General features: G+C 42.8%; 1 protein-coding gene across 1 annotated transcript; it reads right to left on the reverse strand.

Annotated features, from left to right (window-relative positions):
- Nucleotides 1-719: 719 nt before the first annotated feature.
- LOC307015613 (interferon-induced protein 44-like) lies at nucleotides 720-14,483 on the reverse strand. The gene is made up of 8 exons (XM_079644332.1): nucleotides 13,614-14,483; nucleotides 8,651-8,695; nucleotides 8,533-8,566; nucleotides 7,705-7,900; nucleotides 4,398-4,559; nucleotides 2,561-2,732; nucleotides 2,343-2,443; nucleotides 720-1,142 (listed from the first exon to the last, which is right to left on the reverse strand). The coding sequence occupies exons 2-8, from the start codon at nucleotides 8,691-8,693 to the stop codon at nucleotides 975-977; spliced, it is 876 nt and encodes a 291-aa protein (XP_079500458.1). The 5' UTR covers nucleotides 8,694-8,695; nucleotides 13,614-14,483; the 3' UTR covers nucleotides 720-974.
- Between the last annotated feature and the right edge of the window lie 887 nt (nucleotides 14,484-15,370).

The raw sequence follows: 15,370 nt of genomic DNA on the forward strand, positions 1-15,370 counted from the left end.
AGTAGAGGGGAATTATTGAAACGGGATGTGTACAGTGTTCCACGGCATCCGCTGCTGCGAAAATGTGGGGCAGGGCTGCAAAGTGGGGGGGGCAATGGCCCCCTGGCCCCCCCGCTTCCGGCACCCTTGGTCTAAACCCTGACCTGAGTCAGCATCATGACCCTAAACCCTGACCTGAGTCAGCATCATGACCCTAAACCCTGACCTGAGTCAGCATCATGACCCTAAAACTCTAAATACTCAAAGTACCCCAGAAGTGCAGTACCTGAGTAAAGGCAGTTACTATCCAGTACTATCTTCAAAGTATTGTACACAGTTTATCTTTTGTAAAGAAAGAGGAAAAGGAGATGAAACATATATATATATATATAAGAACAAAGTAACAGCAGAGATATGCTGTACAGTTTAATGCTCATTATAGAACATTCCTTATTGATATGGTTTTATTCCAGGGGTTTATAATTATTGACATATTTTAAAGTGTAGATATAATATTACAATATAGAGCCTGCCGCCCTCTGGTGGAGCTGTGGTGGAACTGCAGCTGATGGATATTCAGGTTTGAATTGACATGTTGCTTCATCTTTCAGACTGATGTGGTGAATTTACAGACATATTTAAAGAGAGGTTTTTTTTAAATGAGCATCACAGAGATCTTGTGTTTTGCTTTTGTAGGAAAACCAGAAAATAAAATAAATAAAAGTTTGCTGCTTCGTGAATAATCAGAACCAGAATACTTTATTAATCCAAGAGCATATACATACAAACAACAGTGTAAATATGTATCGTATGGACTAGGAATATTACTTTAATGATACTTTGGTTACATTTATGCTAAAATGACACCTTTTTATTTAAGGTATATAATAATCTGAATCAGAAATCCTTTATTCGTCCACCAGTTGGGAATTTTACAAACCCAAAACATTTCTCATTGGTTTAGAAATGACTCTGTATGTTGCATCAGGTACACATCATGCATAGTGATTGTTGAGGTGGTCGTTTCCAAGCTGGAGGATGTGTTTCAGTGCGCTCAGGATCAGAGCGTCAGTGTCACCGTTCAGGTCCAGTTCTTCACTGTAGTTCTTCACAGGAAAGATGCAGTTCACTGGGATACCCACACGTGCACTGACCTCCTTCATCTATGATTAGAAACCAAAAGAAATTCAGGACGAGAAATCAAATACCGACCATGTTTTCACGCCACCTTTTATATTCTGTTACCCTGTTTTAAATGGACTGTTACGACCCGGCTCAAAAGGCCACAACAAAGAGGAGACACACCATGTCGACGGTTAACAAAAGATGTTTATTTAAGACAAACAAATCAAATCAAGTCAAAAACCAGAAAAGTATGAGGTGTGGATGTCAGTGGTATCAGTAATGTAAATGCAGGGTGAGGATTGTATGGGCATGTATGTGTGTGAGAGTGTTGAAGTGCACAAAGTAAAGCAACTGAAGAAACTCATAATATACTCAACAAAACCGGGGTGCCTGCAGGGAGAAGCAGAGAGAGACCAGAGAGGAGCAGAGAGGCTTTAAATAGCTGCAGGGCACCAGACCCAGGTGCCCTGAGTTACTGCAATCAATGCAAACACCAATCACCACAGCACAGACGGGACAGCCACCTCCTCTCTACTGATGAACCCACAGGGGCATCACATGGACCAATAGGTTCTTCAAGGGCTTTGTAATATCACAACAGCTCAAATAACATATAAGGGTTTGATGCAATATTCAATACTTGCCAAATTAAATGTTTTACGCAGTTTTTCAGGAGAGAAATTCACTATTTCATTTAACAATTTGCCTTTACTTTACCGAAAAAATGTATATTTTACATACATACATAGCTTACATTGGCTAGTTAGCTTGTTGGATAAGTAGCTAACGTAAGCTAGCTAGTTAAAGAGATAGCAAACGTTAGCTAGCTTGTCAAGAAGATAGATAGCTTTCGCTGTTCAGCTTGTTAGATTGATAGCTAATGTTTGATAACAGCAAGCGTCATATATTGTTAAGATATTTTTTTCATAGAAACATAAAATAAGGAGCTGGTGAAATGCTGTATGCTAGCTCCTCTCTGCCAGCAAAAGACGTTAGACTCAGTCCCTGAGGTGAATTCACCTGTAGATCTTACAGCTTTAACTCTCCTCTGAACCTCCTCTGAATCCCTCACTGGGGATCCTTTTGTATCAGACACCATTACATCTGGAAGCATATGAGGCTTGTGGACTAAAAAACACCTCACTGTTTCATTTGTGCTCTCATGATGATCTCTGACGCAAGAAACACTTACCACACAATCTATGTTTGAACCTAATATTATATAAATACTAATATACCTTTTCCTTCAGTGTCTTGCTCTTGTAGACATTCTTTACGTCTTGTTGACTCTCAGGACAAAACTCATCGATTTTGGTGAGAATGGTCACTTGAGGAATATCTGTCGTGGAATGGGAAACATTACCATGAAGCCGTTAAAGCTGACGTTTATCTTCGTGCAGTTTTCTGTGAATGTGAGAATAAAGTGAACGATAATAAACATGATTTCAGCTCTCACCCAGTCGAATGGCCTCATCTCTGATGTCCTGAAACGTCTCCACAGCTTTTTCGATCATCTGAGAGAACTTGTTGGCGTCAATAACAAAAACCAGGACATGCACTTTGTCGTTGGCACTTGGTTTTAGGTTCAAGAATGGATTATCCATCGAAAGCCTGCATTCAGGATTGAACTGAAAATCAAAGTGAATTTAAGTTAAAGGATGACAGTAACTAAGATTAATAAGATCCTGCAGGGATGTGGGATTTCTGTGTTGGTCCCTGAAGGCAGCATCTCCCTGCTCCAATGGGATTTCTCCTTGTGATTTTGGATTATTGCAGAAAATGATCTATGTGTCAAACAAATGTTTATAATACTTACACGTTTAGTTCAGCAGGATAAACTCCACATATTAACACCGCTTTATGATTTCTGAAGTAAAAGCTAATGTTGGGCTATAAAAGAACTACAGCACGGTCACATGACTTCACGTCACCACCGCTAAGCTAAAGGAGGCTAATGTTGGGCTATAAAGGAACTACAGCACGGTCACATGACTTCACGTCACCACCGCTAAGCTAAAGGTGGCTAATGTTGGGCTATAAAGGAACTACAGCACGGTCACATGACTTCACGTCACCACCGCTAAGCTAAAGGAGGCTAATGTTGGGCTATAAAGGAACTACAGCACGGTCACATGACTTCACGTCACCACCGCTAAGCTAAAGGAGGCTAATGTTGGGCTATAAAGGAACTACAGCACGTTCACATGACTTCACGTCACCACCGCTAAGCTAAAGGAGGCTAATGTTGGACTATAAAGGAACTACAGCACGGTCACATGACTTCACGTCACCACCGCTAAGCTAAAGGAGGCTAATGTTGGGCTATAAAGGAACTACAGCACGGTCACATGACTTCACATCACCACCGCTAAGCTAAAGGAGGCTAATGTTGGGCTATAAAGGAACTACAGCACGGTCACATGACTTCACGTCACCACCGCTAAGCTAAAGGAGGCTAATGTTGGGCTATAAAGGAACTACAGCACGGTCACATGACTTCACATCACCATCGCTAAGCTAAAGGTGGCTAATGTTGGGCTATAAAGGAACTACAGCACGGTCACATGACTTCACGTCACCACCGCTAAGCTAAAGGAGGCTAATGTTGGGCTATAAAGGAACTACAGCACGGTCACATGACTTCACGTCACCACCGCTAAGCTAAAGGAGGCTAATGTTGGGCTATAAAGGAACTACAGCACGGTCACATGACTTCATGTCATCACCGCTAAGCTAAAGGAGGCTAATGTTGGGCTATAAAGGAACTACAGCACGGTCACATGACTTCATGTCATCACCGCTAAGCTAAAGGAGGCTAATGTTGGGCTATAAAGGAACTACATCACGGTCACATGACTTCATGTCATCACCGCTAAGCTAAAGGAGGCTAATGTTGGGCTATAAAGGAACTAGAGCACGGTCACATGACTTCACATCAACACCGCTAAGCTAAAGGAGGCTAATGTTGGGCTATAAAGGAACTACAGCACGGTCACATGACTTCACATCAACACCGCTAAGCTAAAGGCGGCTAATGTTGGGCTATAAAGGAACTACAGCACGGTCACATGACTTCACATCAACACCGCTAAGCTAAAGGCGGCTAATGTTGGGGGTGATGACGTTTTAATCACCAGTGGGGTATATTCTGATGTATTTTATGTCATAGAACAAAACGCTAACATCTCTTCAGCTTGTGTTAACCACAGACCTTATTTCAGGCTAACAACCAAAAACAGATTCAGAGAACCATTTACCTCCTTATATCAGACTTTTACAGACGCTGTACCTACCGTGTATCCTTCAGACACATGTCCCTTCAACGCCTTTTCGATATCCCTCACATGGTTGTTTCTGGTGCTTCGGCTCCAGTTGTTTCTCAGGCCAATAGTATCATTGATGACAAAAGGGTAGAAGGTGTCCTGGTTTCCATTATTGAACTTGTGAGTTGTGTGCTGTGAACCACACATGGAGAAAAATGTATTTATTTGAATGTCCTTTGTTTTTCAGTTTCCTTTCTGGTCGCCCATTCCTGTAGCATGTCCTAGCAGTGGCATACCGTGGGGCTTTAGACAGGGCCTTCAGTAAACAATTGAAAAGCACATACACAAACTGTTACAGCCAACGCAGCCATAATCAAATGATGCGCACATTATGCCAAAAAGTCTCTCAACAATACGACAGCTGATCAACAGTCACAACAGTACACTAGATAAGGGTTAAATGCAGGTGAAATGTCACAGCATTAGGTGCTTTCACACCAAGTACTTTTCACAGGAATAGTTCCCGGACCTTAGTTCCCCGGAAATCTTTATTTCCTGGAACTATCTAGTAGATCGCGTTCACACCGGAATAAGTCCCTGAGGGAGGATTACGTAAATGAAGCCGCTGACGTCACTTCTTCTTCTTCTGTACTGGCAGGCCGCAAACAACTTCACGACGTATACTGCCACCCGAAGTCCCTGGCTGGAAGTCCCCGGGGTTGGGGACTGCCTTCCGAGTAAATCGTAAGAACGCCGACACCTCCTCATCTTCAACGCTCCCATGTTTTCTTTTGTGTTGCCATAAGTTAGTATCTCTCAGTTGGTGCGCTGGGCTAATGCTAATGCTAATGTGAGACAATTAAATGGCGGCTTCAGAAAACTTTTCAGAGTTTTTACGGGGCGTGGTTTGCAATTCGCCCAGCCAATCAGAAATTGGAACCTTTTCCTCCCCAGGAAAGTACCACCTCTCTAGCAGGGACTAAAAAGGGGTGAAAAGCTTCGCAAAAAAAGTTCTAGCTCCAGATTGTTTTGGTGCGAACGACAAATCCCAGGAACTATCGGAACTATTCCTGGGAAAAGTACTCTGGTGTGAAAGCGCCTATTGATCAATGAAGTCTTTTATTAAACTTGTGTCATCGTGCACTCTCACATCACTCTAAAATGACCCGAATAGTAACGTACTCACCCGTCACTTTTCAATAAAGTCCATGCTACAAAGGAAGTTCATGACAGAAGTTTAGCTCAGAAAATGTGATTGGCTGATGAATCTGTCACTAATGCTTATTACTAGGGCTGTGAAATGAGTGTGTTATTTATGATGAATTAATCACAGAAAAAATAACGCGACAAAAATATGATTGCAGATGAATCGCGCTCCTAGATGCCCCTTGACCCTTTACGTCAGTGACCATCAACTGGCGGACCGCAGGCCGAATCTGGCACGCCAGACATTCTCACCCGGTGGCGCTGGCGGAGTGGTTAGTGCGTCTGCCCCCCACTCTTTATTTTTTACAACGTCTCGTGAGTAATGTGCAGTACCAGAGTCCAACAGAGAGGCAGCAGCTGCGGGATAGTAGCCTTCCCTGCCCTGAAGAAGAAGTGATCCTTCGTTAAGGCCCTGACACACCAAGGCGATTCTGGCCGTCGATGGGCGTCAGGCCAACGATGAGCGTGGAGACAAGTCCTACTCAGATTGGTGTGTCCCGCACCGTCGTGTCTTTTCAGCCATGCCGACGCCTTTTTGGCCGAAAACCCACCGATTCGACATGTTGAATCAGTGTCGGCCTAAGGCTGTCGGCAAAATAAATCACTCTGATTGGCTGTTCAGCTAGCGAATCAGAGCATGAGAAGCGAAACGGAAGTGAGGGATTACACACTATTATATATATATATATATATATATCACACTATTTGTTGAAACCAATCAGCGAACATGAAAACATTCCCAGGTAAACATGCAAAAACAAATCGCTAAATAAAAAGATAAACACGATCATATCATTTACGTTAGAATAAATAGAAAGGTTTTGAATAATAGAAGAGAGTAAAATCTACGTCACGTTACAGCTCCGCCCACTTTTGGGGAAACCAACGCTGTCATTTGAACGGCGATCGAGCCTGAAGCCACAGAGATCTTCTGTTACTGTCCTTTGTTCTTAGAGGAAGTTCAGAAACACGTAACTCTGGATTTGTTTTAATGTTTGAGGTGCAATAAACAGGGTTCGTACGGGTGCTTGAAATCCTTGAAAATCCTTGAAAATGCTTGAAAAGTGCTTGAATTTGACTTTGGAAAAGGTGTAAGAACCCTGAATAAACGACAGCAGCTTTTTGGCATGTTAGAACTCTTATGTTCTGCCTCATGAGAGTAACAGCTGGAGAAATTACAGCCTCGTCTACTGATTTCAAATGTGTGCTCTAAAATGATATTTATAAATGACTATTATCATTATTATAAGCAAGACAATAAATGGCAAAGATATGTAGAAAATAAACGTCTTTGAGATACGTTCATAACGAACGTATCGTGGGAGAAAATACGTCTCTAGCTAAACGTAATTGAGAATGCAGTTTAGTTCTGTGGGAACGTCATTTTTAGGAGACAGGGTTGGATTTTTTTTGCATGTATTTATGTTTCATCCAATCACAGAGCTTGTTGACTTATCAAGAGGTTTGTCGCAAAGCGGACAGGCGTCGTCTCAACAATAGCTGGGGATTGTGGGTCTGAGGAAGATGAAAAATGTAAATTATACTTTGTTGAGATAATGCTGCATCTCTTGCTTTTATGACTTAGAGGAGCCTTATTGTTTACCTTTTTAATATCGTTTCAATTGCTTGTTTTTATTAAATTAGCCTGTTTTCTCTTAAAGTGTAACAGATTGATGCGTCTCCACAGATCACCTTAATCTGGCAGGCTTCGGAATCCCCTAGTTAAAAAATTAGGGCCCCCAAAAAGCTAGAAACGGCCCTGGGTGAAACCGTGTCATCCTGACGCCTCCCAGCGTGGACCAACGTGACATATACACATCTGGGCGTGATACTGGGTTGGGTAGACAGCCTTCTCTTCACAGAGCTCACTGCTTGCATGCAGATGCCACAAAGGGGCGTGGCCAGCAGCAGCTCGGTTACATTTAAAGGGCCAGAATCAGCCCTTTAGCAACAGGGCTGAAATAGAGGGGATGAGGCTAGAAGGGGTGATCTCTTTGGTATTTTGAGCAAAACACTTCAGAGACAGGTTTTTAGATTTGGCCCTATAATATATTGTTCAAATATAGCATAAAAGGAGAGCTTTAAAGGGTTGTCTATTGCCGCTTTAAAGTGTATACATCTTTGAACGTACCTTTTTGGTGCAACTGTCACCAAAGGAGCTGGCCACCAAAGCCGGTAAGCACATCCTTCCTTGTAAGACACTTTTCACAGAGTTGATGAAACTGGATTTTCCAGCTCCAATCAGACCGTGAAGAAGAATCCGGATCACCTGGCCTTCAGTCTTCGGTCGGATGGCGTTCACATGCTGCAGAGTGCCTTGTTTATCACTGATCAGGGAGGGACACATTAGACTCAAACTGTGGCAGGAAATGTAAAGTGTGTTACTGTAAGACATGAAGACTTTTTATCTAATTAAAGTTTAATTATCAATCAAACTTTATTTAAAGAGAACTTTCAAACAAGTCAAAGTCACAAAATGTCGATGTCTAAAATAGTTTTAAAAATGATGTCGTAAAATAGAATTAAAAAAGTAATATTGATCAAATGTTGATATACAAAACACAATAACATGTCATATAAATGATGAAAAATTAAGTTTAAATAATAAAACTATAGAATAATACAACACTGCACACAAAGGTTAAGCCAGTGTTTGAGTTTATGATAAAACATTTTCTAATATTTGCTGCTTCTCTCAGATTATATGAAAGCAGCATTGCCAAATGTTTTTGTGGAAGTCTAACGCAAGGCTATGTATGTAGCGCCTTGTTTATTAATAACAACCTTTCTTTCTACCTACATTTTACAGTTAATAACATTTTTATTTTGATGATGACCTTTAAATTGATTTGCATTAGATGTTTGGAAAACAAGTGATTCAAGAGAATACATTTCTAACTTCAGATCACAAATTAGTAAAATTGCATTAAGTTTGCTTTCAGGATGCAGACACACTTACTTCCAGGTGATTTCCCTCCATGGTTTACTGAGAACTGACAAGCACAATACATGTTCAGATAAGACGAAACAATGGTGTAACTCTTGTAATTTAGTCCATCATTTCAAAATAGTCTTATGTGGAGACGGTGGAGCGGGTCGAGAACTGCTCTTTCCTCCCATGGCTGCAGAGAAAAGAGTTAAAACTGAGCTGAACATTTAGATAAATAGTTGAGTGCACACCTCAGTAGAAAAGGCAAAAAGTAAATTAATATGTCAACAGAACACATGCTGTCCCATGAGACGACGGAATGGCCGCTCTACCTTTAATGATCTGTGCACTCGGTAGCTAGATCTACTTTAGTGTGAAAGCCCCAAGGGTTTGAACGTTTCATTTATTGGCTAAAAAAACCTGTATGAATCTCAACTGATGTTGTAGCTTTAAAATACTCTCAGAAGTAATCAGACCAACGTCCAATGTTCTATTTTAAATGCACATTATATATTTAATGTTGCAATTAGCAGTGGAAGCATACCCATATGAATATTTATTAATGAGGTAACACTGTCTAGAAGATGGTAAAAGGTAATGGTCTAATCTTTGCTGTATTGTATGCTCTGCCTCTCCGGGAACATCGAGTCCAGATTTGGTGCATTCTGATTATTATTTCCAGAGAAACATGTGAAGCCTGACTCAGCCCCCTTTAGAGGAGCCTACACATCTTTCCGTTATGGGAAGGTTACAAACATGAACGGGATTCAAAATGTTGCAGTGGCATATTTGTATACAACCATCCGTGGGCGCGGGATGGGGGGTGCTGAGGGCGCTGCAGCACCCCCTAGCGGCAGGCAGGCGGTGCGGAGCTCCCCTGTCTGAATTATTATGTGACGGTTATTGCTGCTCCCGCTGTTCATCATCTGTGTAATATGGAGCCAATAAATTCAACATTGTTGGTAAAATAATATTTTGGCCTGCCCCGAATGTTTTTTCTGTAGCCCCGGACAATTCTACCTCAATAATATAATACATTAACCGTGCTTTACGTGAACCTCATCAAGACACTAGAAAGGACGGCAGGACTGTCATTTCCCGTGTTCAGTGAATGCAACAGAGGCAAGACACCAGACCAATCAGAGAGTTGAATGGAAATAAAAGTGTGCTTGTGTCATTCAAGCGATTCAAGCTTTTAGTGTGTGAGAGGGAGAGAGAGGGAGAGAGGGACCGGTGCCAGCAGCAGGGACCGTGTTGTTAGCATCTGGTTAGCTAGCTGCACTAACGGACATACGGAGCTGTTTGTTCCACAACAAGCTGGAGGAGAGCTCTCCTCTCAGACTGAGGGGCTCAGGTGAGCTAAAGGACTCTCTGAGTGTTTAGATAGTTCACTTTAGTCTAAGTTATCTCAGTGGGTCTCAAACGGTTTGGTCACAAATTATTAAAAAGATTATTTCCGCGGCACACCTTCATATGACCATTGTGTGTGTGTGTGCGTGTGGGGAGTGCTTTAGTGCGTGCTCTATAGTGCCCGTAATAGTGTTCACTGGATTCCAGCACCTCAGCACCCCCACTCAAAATACCTTCGCGCGCCTCAACCATCCATTTCAAAAATATGACAGTAATGAAGGAACAAGGTTGTGCTTTGTTCTACCTCGGGAGGGTTACCTCAACTTTCAGGGGCCTTAGTTCCTCTGCCCTAGTGTTACGTGCCGCAGTTGGTGCTTGTGTGTTTTTTGTGTTTTTTTCTCTTCCAGGACCCAAGAAAAAGAGATTGTGTTTCTTTTGTCTTGACCCTGGTCCTCTAGTGGCAGAGTGTGTAGCTTGGAAGAAGCAGGTGGTAGCTTCCAATCGGTCTGTGGAAAAGCCAGAAGAACGGCACCCAGTTGCAATGTGACAGAAAGGTGAGTTGCAGTTAAGTTCTGCGTCCGTCTGTGACAGTGCTGTGGGTGTGGACCTGGCTCAGAGCGCTGTGGATCTGTGTTCAGTGAGTGATGTGCGTATTCCATGTGATGTTTGTTTTCCATGTGTTGCTCCAATGTTGGCTGCTTGTGAGCAGTATAACGTGTGTTTTATGGGGGGGGTGGTGTTACGTGCCGCAGTTGGTGCTTGTGTGTGTGTGCTTTTGTGTCTCTCACTCTCTCTCTGATTGTCTCCAGGTGCAGCCTCTCCCCCAGGTGCTCCCAATCCCCAATCAGGGCCTCCTTAAAGGACCTGAGGAAGGCTGCAGTGCAGTGGCCTCTCCTTCTCCTCTGGATGCATGTGTGCAGCATGTCTCTGTCTGAGTGTGAGGCCTGTGTTTTTGTGAATTGTTAGGAGATGTGCTCCAGTGTATCTTTCTGTGTGTTGTGCTATTTAGTAGTGATGGTGAGATGAAGCCTTATGAAGCTTTGAAGCTTTCCAGCCAATTGGTTCGCAAAAGGGTTCATCTCATGAGGCTTCATTTGAACACAAACCCCCTGCTGGTCAAAGTGTGTAAAACAGGCAGACATCTCAACAGTGTGCTCTCTCTCATACCGAGTTCCCAATGAGGAAAGCCTTAGAATAACTCTAAACAACGAACATTCAATCATATTTTCATGTTAACAATATTGTTTTTATTCCAGTTGAACGATTGTGATTGAAAAGCCTAAAGAGGCTGGTAAACATTGCAAAGAGGGATTTGTATTCCTTAATAATATTCATAATCTTAACCATGTTGTAGCCTGAGAAAGGCTAAACCATATCAAAGAATATTTATTAATTTATTAACTACTTTATCTCATTTAGCTGTAGCTTTTATAAACAACAAAAAAAACGTATTGTTCAGTCGTTGAACCAGGGACCCTGCGGTCGTGAGTCAACTGCTTTCCAGCTGAGCCACAGCGCACACACTGAATTTCTCTGAAAAAACGGAACGATATTTATTCCTGTATTTATTCATTTACTTATTCATGTTTTTATTCCTACATTTATTTATGCTTATATCCATTTATACTTATGACATGTTCCGACCTCTATATAAGTGAGGGTCTGAGCTCTTTTAATTCCATCGTGTCACCGGGTACAGGAAGGGTAATATGGTTCTTATTATACATCCATGGGTATTATGAGCGTTGTGGTTCAACGGTTCAACCAAGCCCCCAGGAAGTGTGCCGGACTCAGATGAAAATATTTGTGCTGGCCAAACGGCGGTACTACACTTCCGTTTGGTCGCCAGGCCCGGAAACACTTTTTCCCATTAACTTACATTGGGGAAAGAGTCTGTAAATTGTTGGATAATTGTTTTTAAACTAAATAAACCACCCAGTATGAACACTTGTACAGATAGCCCTTATTCAAAACATTCGGTCCTCGATTTACGTCCCTGTAGCTTCTTATTGCACTAAGAAGCTTATTGCACTGTATATATATATACATATATACAGTGCAATAATGATTTCATGCTAAATGAAGCTCTGTTGCTTGGATATCACTAGATCCTGTTACAGTGTAATATAAGTACATAACGATTGATGTGAACATTAGCATAATTACTAGCTAGCCGCTAGCTGCTAACTGCCGCCTCGTTAAATGATCCAAGCTGCTTTGTGCTGTGAAGCAGCCTGTTCTCTGGCTTCAGTCTGGGTGGGAGATTCATCTGCAGCGCAGAGCTCTCTGGGTAAACTCTCCTCCTATTTACAACACTTTTGTCGATGTTTCAAACACTATTCAAACACTATTCCTGGCTTAAAAAGCGATGTGCATCACCCTGGATCTCCAAATCCATCATAACAACCATTACCATCATAGAGATTACCATACTGTCATGAATGCGCGGTGCTGTTACGTGTTCGCAAATTGACGTGCTTGATGTGAACGAGCATTTTGGTTAAAGTTGCGCATGCGCCATGAGCGCACATACGGGTACTTCTCAGGCATGCTGGGTAATCTGTGACGTTTTGCTCTCTCAAAAGTTGGGCCATTTTGTCATCATGCGCTAATGAGCAACTCTCATAGGAATGAATGAGGCCCCGCCTCCCACGCTGTATCCAGTTCTTATTATACATCCATGGGTTCAACCGATCTGAATCGCTTCCTGAAGCAGTCACGTGGTATCGTTTATCATTGATGACGTCACTGGCCCAAAACGATACAAGCCTCGATACAGGCTTCACAAAAAGCTTCGGGGACAAACGCTCCGAAGCCTCAGCGCAATACGTAACATCACTACTATTTAGTCACTGTCTTTTAGCAGAAAGTTGTTCTCAGTTATTTAAGTTTGTTTTTTGCAAATTGGCTGGTGAGCCTCTTTGGTTTTGTATTGATTAAAACCTCACTTTGTGGCTTCAGCAGTTTCCTCTCCTTTTTCTCTCGCCCGGTTATTTTGGTGTTTGGTCACTTCCCTTTGTACCCCCAGTTTAGGAGGGAACGTAACACCTAGACCTGGCTCTGTTTCGGTACTTGAACCAGCAACCCTCAGGTTCCCAAGTCCCTACAGACGGAGCCACTGCTTGTATTTTGCTTTAGTTACTTCATGCTTAAAGTCACGTGCGCTACTCAGGATAACTGTACAGTACTTTTACCCTCCCAGGACTTCCCTACAAGGTCATTAACTGTTCACCTCTCGTCCTCCTCTCGCTCTAACCACAGAAGCAAAATCGCACTTGGAAATCATCAAATTCATTAAAGATCACTTGATTTAAAAAACGTATTGGTCTTTATGTCTTCATCAAAAACAAAGTTAAAACAAACACACACACAATTCTCAACTCACATGACCTAACTCGATAAACATTTATAACTCCTTATAACTCCAAATCAGCTTTTTCCACTTTTTGTGTTTTACTGTTTGGATTCATTTGTATACCAATTAACTTGAGAAGAGCCTATTTAAAGTTTCCAAAATAATGAAACATTGGTCAAATCTTTAATTTGTAAAACATATCTCTAAAAGTGTTTTATGAACCGTAAGATCTGAAACTAAGCTCAACCAGACACAGCAAACTGAATGTTACCAATATGTGGATAACACAACACGTTATCTGTCAGGTTCTACATCTATCATACTTTTCTTATTGCATTCTGTTAAACACAACATTGAAATTGCCAATCCACCAAAACAAACTCTTCATCTAAAAACAAACTCATACCTGCTGTTGTTGTTGAAGAAGGTCGAATGAAGAAAGTGAGGGACTGATGCGGCCAAATGTCTTTTATAGAGTGGAGAGGACTTTCACTTTCACCTGTTGCATAACTGATTCTTTTTTCTGAGCTTGTCACGACGTGTACCCTGAACTGTCACGTAGAGCTCAATGGATAAATAAGGTCAAAAAAACAAATAAGCTGCGGTGGGGTTGAAATGAAAGTCCAGGGTATTTACTGAAGTATGTGTCGTAGAACAAAATGTTTAAATGTCTTCAGCTTGTGTTAACCACAGCCCTTATTTCAGGACAACAACCAAACACACATTCAGAAAACCATTGCGCTCCAGACCAGGGGACAGGAAGTGAGGAATTGTTGACTCGTGTCAGGATTTCAGGACTCATTCCTGCACCTCTCTACTGGAAGCTCGGCGGTTTGATTCCCAGGTTTCTTATTTAGGAGATGATAAGGCGGATCAAGCTTATCGTTAGGGCTGATTAGATGCAGCCCCTAGTTTAGCTGCTATAGGCAGAGAGTAAAGCCTTCAGGTGGGTCTGGTGATGCTGTCTTTGTCTCTCATCAGATTCCTGTGGACTCACCCTGGACTCAAACACAGCACACAGAGAACTCAGACTGTCTGAGGACAACAGGAAGCTGACACGTGTGAGAGAGAAGCAGCCTGTGAACATTCTGGCTCACGCTGGGGTCAAACGAAGGAAGGAGTGTGTGGTGAAAATGAAACTTATTGCCAGCCTGGGGGAAGTTCACAAAAAGAAAATAGAACACGGCCCGCTATATCCCGAGGCTGTTTCGGCTCCGGGACCCTCCTCTCAGGACCCTCCTCTCAGGACCCTCCTCTCAGGATCCTCCTCTCAGGACCCTCCTCTCAGGACCCTCCTCTCAGGACCCACCTCTCAGGACCCTCCTCTCAGGACCCTCCTCTCAGGACCCTCCTCTCAGGACCCACCTCTCAGGATCCTCCTCTCAGGACCCTCCTCTCAGGACCCTCCTCTCAGGACCCTCCTCTCAGGATCCAGCCTCTACTGCAAGAGAGAACCAGGTTACCAACATGCTGTTATTGAGTGACTGATTACCTGATTCTGGTCAGCTGTCTACCAGGGGTTGCAACCCAGTCTCACGGCATTTCGTGTTATAGTCACGACATGTAATCTTTTGATTCGTGTTCACCAACACCATTATCTCCTTTTTTTCGTGTTGCACAGCACGATTTTAAAAGCGATGTATTTCTACTGGTAATGTGTTTCGTGCCTGCAGCACGTCTTTTTGTCCGGTCGGGTCGTGGAAGACCAGAAGCCGTGTGGTTCATCAGTGATGCAAATTAGTCGCTTTTCGGCGCCTCCCGCTTTTTTAACGCTGATTTGGGTGACTTGTGTAATTCGCGGAGAACCGAAGAGTTTTCGTTTTGGGGGTGGGGGGGGTCGTCCGTCCGTCCGTCCGCCCGCCCGTCCGTCAGTCCTTCCGACTAACGGACAACTTTTCACTTCAAAAAAGAAGAAGAAATCTAGACCGCAAAATAATTAAACAAGCGAGTGCCTGTTTTTCCTGGCCAAGGGCAGGAAAACACAACACGAGCGTAACGTGTCTTCACGTGGTATATGTCTCGTCGGAAAGGAGTGTAGACTAGAGTGCTGACGGAGAGCACCGGAACGCCGCTCCAGCTCTTCAAATATTGCTGTACCCTGAAGGAGCCGTACACACCGCAGTGTTTGCGTGGCTGTCTTTAGTTGTAAGCACAGTGGCGATC

This window comes from Notothenia rossii, assembly GCF_949606895.1.
Source record: "Notothenia rossii genome assembly, chromosome: 8".
Taxonomy (NCBI): Eukaryota; Metazoa; Chordata; class Actinopteri; order Perciformes; family Nototheniidae; genus Notothenia; species Notothenia rossii.